This window comes from Petaurus breviceps, unplaced genomic scaffold (assembly GCF_028583685.1).
Source record: "Petaurus breviceps papuanus isolate PSGF00001 unplaced genomic scaffold, PetGlider_PUasm1.0 356, whole genome shotgun sequence".
Classification (NCBI taxonomy): Eukaryota; Metazoa; Chordata; class Mammalia; order Diprotodontia; family Petauridae; genus Petaurus; species Petaurus breviceps.
The window spans coordinates 1,129,910-1,135,562 of NW_027186290.1; the positions used below are offsets into that span (position 1 = coordinate 1,129,910).

Below are 5,653 nucleotides of genomic sequence, written 5' to 3' on the forward strand. Positions count from 1 at the left end.
TGGAGCTGACTCTGAAAGTCTTTCCACACTGATTGCATACATAAGGTTTCTCCCCAGTGTGGCTTCTCTCTGCCTCTGAAGGCCTTTCCACACTGACTGCATTCATAAGGTTTCTCCCCAGTGTAGATTCTCTGATGTTCAGCAAGATTGGAGCTGCCTCTGAAAGTTTTTCCACACTGATCGCATTCATAAGGTTTCTCCCCAGGGTGGCTTCTCTTATGTTGAGCAAGAGTGGAGCTGCTTCTGAAGGCCTTTCCACACTGATAGCATTCACAAGGTTTCTCTCCAGTGTGAATTCTCTGATGAACAGTAAGACCACGCCTTTGTGTAAAAGCCTTTCCACATTGATTACATACATAAAATTTCTCCCCAGGGTGGATTTTCTGATGTACTCTAAGAGTAGTATTCTGTATAAAAGCTTTTCCACACTGATTACATTCATAAAGCTTCTCCCCAACGTGGATTCTCGGATGTAGGGTAAGACCGCCTCTGCGTGTAAAAGCTTTCCCATAAGTGTAGTTACAAGGACCATCACCCATGAATCTTTGTTCCTGATTTTCTTCAACAGAAGGGTTCAATTCCACAGGAGTCTTCTTCATATTAAGTCTGATCTCTCCTTCTGAAAAAAACAAGGAATAAAACTTGGACAGACACATATATAATTATATTCTCTTCCCTTCACTGGCAGAACATAAACTCCTTTATATGCTCTTTCCACAGTACAAAAGAAAAGACAACAACTTTCAAAAGTCTTCAAATGGGCAGGACCAATTATTCCTATATTTTTGGTCCTTTTGGAGGGGGAAAGACAAGGTGAATGGGGTTGTGACTTACCCAAGGTAAACTGAGGCTTCATGATTAAGTGACGGGCCCAGGAAGTCACTGCTAATAAAAAAATCTAAAAAAGAATTCCAAGTGCCTACCCCCAAATCTAGCACTTCCTTCACCACAACCCATAGCAGATTCTCACAATCACAGCTCTCATATACCTGCTTTCACCTCACTCACCTGGACAGAGGCTCCTCAGGCCTTCTTCTTCCAGGATCCAGGGTGCTTCCCTTTGTTCAAAATAAGAGGTCACATCTTTTCTGGGACCTGGAAGCCCTAGGGGTGGGGAATCAGGGATGAGGAAGGAGACTTGTAGGAAAAGGGATGTGGATACACAGCTGCTCCATTTGGAGGATCACTCCATTCTGGTCACACATAGGAGTCTGTATTGACCCCTTAGTGCTTGTGATGCAAATAACTCAAAGCAGGACGTGTTGTACAACCTGTTCTAAGAAATAGCCAAACCCTCTGCCCCCATCCTGTCATGCTCCATTCTGGCAGAAATGCTTAGACCCCCAACTGGGTAAAAGAATAATGGTGCCAGATTAGCCTCAAGCCCCAGCAACAGGGACGTTGATGCATCACCTTTTGCCCTGGCCCCTGCCTGGCTCCTCACTCCCTGACTCCAATATAAACTCTGAGGACTGTTCATTCAGGGGGTGTTTGCCTCCTTGGGGGAGAAACTCCTGCTGGCAAACTCAACCTAGAGAGTCCAAATTCAATTTTTCAGTCAGTTTATTATTCCTGGCACCCACAAGGGCATGCAAGAAAGGACTCCAGAGTGGTTCCTAGGAAGCCTTAAGGATAGTTCCATAGAGTTTATTTTGGGGAGTTCTGGGGAGAGGTGGGGGAGAAAAATCATGGAACCAGTTTGGAGTCAGAGAATTTAATCCTGTTTACCTTCTTCATGAAAGGATGGACCCATGGCATAGTTTACATTGTCCAGAAATCAGAGGCAGCTGGTAGTGCAGGGGGGAGAGCCCTGGGCATGGAGTCTGGAAGGCCTGAATATAAGGAAGATTAAAGACAAACTTGCTCTACTAAGTGGCAACTAAAAGCTGTGAGCTACCAAAGTGTGTTTATTAAATAGAAGAATATTCCAAATATTAGGCCCATCCCAAGAGGAAGGGGCTGCAAAGAAAAGCTGCCTGAGCACTCCTCAGAGATTTGGCAGCAAAATCCATGTCCAGCAGAGGTTAGACCCAATAACCCCTGAGATTCTTCCCCACTGACTGGACCTTTGACCTGAGACTGCCTAGAACTGTAAGAGACTGCCTCAGAGGCAACAAAGAAAAGCCTCAGCTTCCTATCACACAATGCAAAGACTTTCTATAGGAAAACCAGGGAGCAGGAGGACTCTGTCTCTTGGGCACAGGAGCCCAACACTCTTCTCTGATGACTGACAGATGTTCCAAAGCCTGTATACCAGGGAATGGAGACGTTCCCTTTGGTTGCAGACTCAGAGTGAGCAGGGGAAATGTCCTTACCCAGGGACAGCAGGTTCTGGGCATTCTCCAGCATGACCTCCTTGTACAGCTCCTTCTGAGGATGGTCCAAGAGGCCCCACTCCTCCTGGGTGCAGTCCACAGCCACGTCCTTGAATGTCACTGTCTCCTACATCATCATAAGTCATAGAATGTAGGGGTGGCTATGTGAAGAAGTGAGTAGAGCGCCGGCCCTGGAGGCAGGAGGACCTTAGTTCAGATCCGGCCTCAGACACTTAACACACATACAAAAACTAGCCGTGTGACCTTGGGCAAGTTACTTAACCCCAACTGCCCTCCAAGAAGCAAAAATAAAGAAAAAAAGTCATAGAATGTAGAGCTGAAAGACACTATCAGAGTTAAATAGTCCAATCCTCATCACTTTATAGGAGGAAATTTGAGTCACCTCTTGAAACCACAGTCAGTAAAAACCCAATGGAATTTTCAGAAAATTCATATTCACATTCATATTTGAAAAACATCATAAATTGTAAGAAAGCTGAAAAATGTCTTATTATGGAATGTGTCTCACTGTGGAATGGGGGAGAAAGTGTGTGTTCTATCCCCGAGGCAGGTTCATCTCTGGAGGAGAAAGAGAGGGGGGAATGTGAAATTCCTTCCTTATCAGAACTGATGTGATATAGTCTGAAGGAAAGTCTGTGAGAAGTTGGCAGGTACAGTGCATTCTGGGGGGGGGGGAGAGACATTTAATATAATCACTGAAAAGAGAATGAAGATAAAGACCCTGCTCGCTTCCTGGGTGGATGAAATAAAGTCTTATCTACATGAAAACAGGAGGAGAATTCTAGAAAGATCCTCATCAGAATGTGGCCAGCACTGAGTGGTGAGAGTCAGTCCCCAGCACAGCTTGTGTTCTCCTGGGCCCTCCTGTGCAGCCTTACTCGAGAATCTCAAGGGGGTCTGATATAGAGCAAAGATGATGGAGGCTTCCCATGCCGACAAGTTCTGCACCCTCCTGATCTGGTTTTCAGCATTTTTGGCCATATCAGCCAGGTGGCACGCTTGGCAGGTCCCATGTTAGACTGTGATTCCCACCTGGTGATTCTTGTGCACGCTTCAGGCAGGGCAAGGGTTTGGGACTGAGCCCCTGCTCCGCTCCTGAGATCTGAGCCAGACCAACATTGGATGCTGACCCTGCTTTTCTCTAGGTATTCCACCTAGAGCCTCCAACTGCTCCTGACCCCTAGGGCTGCCTTGAGGCCCAGGCCCTCCTATCCAATGCGGGCCTTGGTAAGAGGTCGCCAAGATGTCAGTGGGCACCTGTTCCAAGTCACTGGGGTCCCCAAGCTGGGACCCTCTGCTCCTATTTTATACCATTCCTCAGTAGACCATCAGGTCCTTGAGTAACTGTATTGTCTCTTGTCCCTGCTTGTGTCCCAAGCATTTGATGGATGTTTCTGGATCAATTATCTTAGTGTCAGATTTCTTCCCAGGGATTTTCACCTTTCTCCTCTGCCAAAGCCTCTGGTCCAGGAGCCAGGAAAACTGATCTTGGGGACGACCAGGGCCCACATGAAGCCTCAGACACTAATAGCCATGTGATGCTGGGCAAATTTCTTAACATCTGGGAGAGTTTTCTCAACTTATATAAACTGAAGTAAATGTTTGTAGACATGGCAGAGAGAGTGTGAGCCAACGTAGTGAACTCCTCTCCACAAACAGCTAAGACATCTGGACAATGTACAGGACCCAATCCTGATGAGGAAAACCAGAAGACCTGAGTCCTCAGTCCAGGTTGGCACAGGGGGCAAAGGGAGGTCCATGGACCCTTTGAACAAGAGAGGAAGACACTGCCCAAGAAGCATTCCTGAAATGAAATCCTGAGTAACAGGGCAAGAACATTAAGACCCATGTCAGGGAACTTCAACAGGACGGCTGTCACTGGCAGCTCTCTCCCCCTCTAGCCAGGTCCAATTCTCATAACCAGGGTCAAGGGAATCTGTGCCAAGCAGTAGAATTCCTGGTTCCACAGACCCTGGGGGATGAAGCAAGGAAGTGCAGAAGCCTGCAGAAACAGAACTGTGGTTCAGGCCTGGGACAACAAGCAGGGTCTGGCTTCCAAGGTCCAGCCCAGCCTGCAGTGGAATGACCAGGACAGGAACCCCAAAACAAAGAGAAACTGACAATCCTCCCTCTCTGAGCCAGTCAGCAGAGCTTAGTAGATGGTCAATAGGGAGAGAGCTTGGGTCTGCTCTTCTAGAGACTCAAACTCAGGTCACAAACTTGGAGAGCTCAGAGCAGGGGGGAAGCAGTCTGATTCTGGTCTGGATCAGCCCACTCTGGGAACACTGAGAGCTCATAGGCCTCTTTCCTGCTCCTCAGATCCTAGAGTAAGACAACACTCAGGACCCCAAGGAAGCAGCCACAAAAGTAGGCTGGGAGAATGAGCCAACAAATAAGAACAGCCTCACCATAATGAATGGTTATGGTGGCAAAGGAACAGAGTCACAAACACAGAAGGGTGACTCCTTTCTCCAAGCACTGCCTCCCAAAAACACAGCTTGGGCAGAAATGCAACCAGAATGTGTGGAAGCATTGGAATAAGAGGTAAACGTGCTTGTAAGTGGAATGAGAGTGCTTGAGGGGAAAAGAAATGGAACAGAAATGAGAGGTGAGGAAGAAAGAATCAAGGAGGTAAGAGATTGGTACAAGGGACACAAAACCTCGGCCAAGCAACAACCTCTCTGAAACTTGGAACACAACAAACAGAAGCCACAAGGCAAAAATAAATATTCAAACAAATTCTAAAGAGTTTTTAAATAAACAGAAGAAAATGTCAGTTATCTCATATCAAAAAACTCACAGAGTAAAGAGAAGGGAAATTATAAATAAATTTAAATTTTGAACACCATGAAAAGGAGCCTCCATGTGAGATTTCAAGAAATCCTAAAATTTCCCAGATGTCTTACAACCACAACAGAAAGTCAAAATGAACCATAGATCATTTCCTGAAAGCTCTGAGTGAAAACTCCCAGGAACACCACTGCCAAAAAGACAAAGCTAACAGGTGAAGAAGGAAAATACAGCAAGTAGTAACAAAAATAATAAAAGTAACAAGGAGCCACTGGATCACACACAATTTGGCAATAACCATCATTGAAAGAGCACAGAGCTTGGAAGAGGACAAGCTAGAAGGTAAAGGATACGGTCGTATAACCCAGAGTAACAAGTTACTCAACAAAACTGAGCATAATGATATGGAGGGAAAGACCCTTAAGGAAAGGACTTCCCAGCATTCTGGATGAAAAGGCCATTACTGCAGAGAGCTCTTGGAGTTCAAAGACAACTGAAGAGAAACATCAGAAAGGAAAGAAGGATGA

At 46.1% G+C, this 5,653-nt stretch overlaps 3 protein-coding genes across 3 annotated transcripts in view; 2 read left to right on the top strand and 1 right to left on the bottom strand.

Annotated features, from left to right (window-relative positions):
* LOC138168284 (zinc finger protein 420-like) overlaps nucleotides 1–5,653 on the top strand; it is a 771,269-nt gene that overhangs the window by 483,260 nt on the left and 282,356 nt on the right. The window lies entirely within an intron of this gene.
* Nucleotides 1–5,653, top strand: part of LOC138168287 (zinc finger protein ZFP2-like) — a 273,297-nt gene that overhangs the window by 82,343 nt on the left and 185,301 nt on the right. The gene's annotated exons all lie outside the window — the stretch shown is intronic.
* Nucleotides 1–5,653, bottom strand: part of LOC138168295 (zinc finger protein 585A-like) — a 93,274-nt gene that overhangs the window by 3,284 nt on the left and 84,337 nt on the right. The window contains 2 exon segments of the mRNA XM_069097372.1: nucleotides 1–77; nucleotides 79–513. The exon segment at nucleotides 1–77 is cut by the window's left edge and continues 331 nt beyond it. Of these exon segments, the coding sequence (XP_068953473.1) occupies nucleotides 1–77; nucleotides 79–513 (512 nt within the window).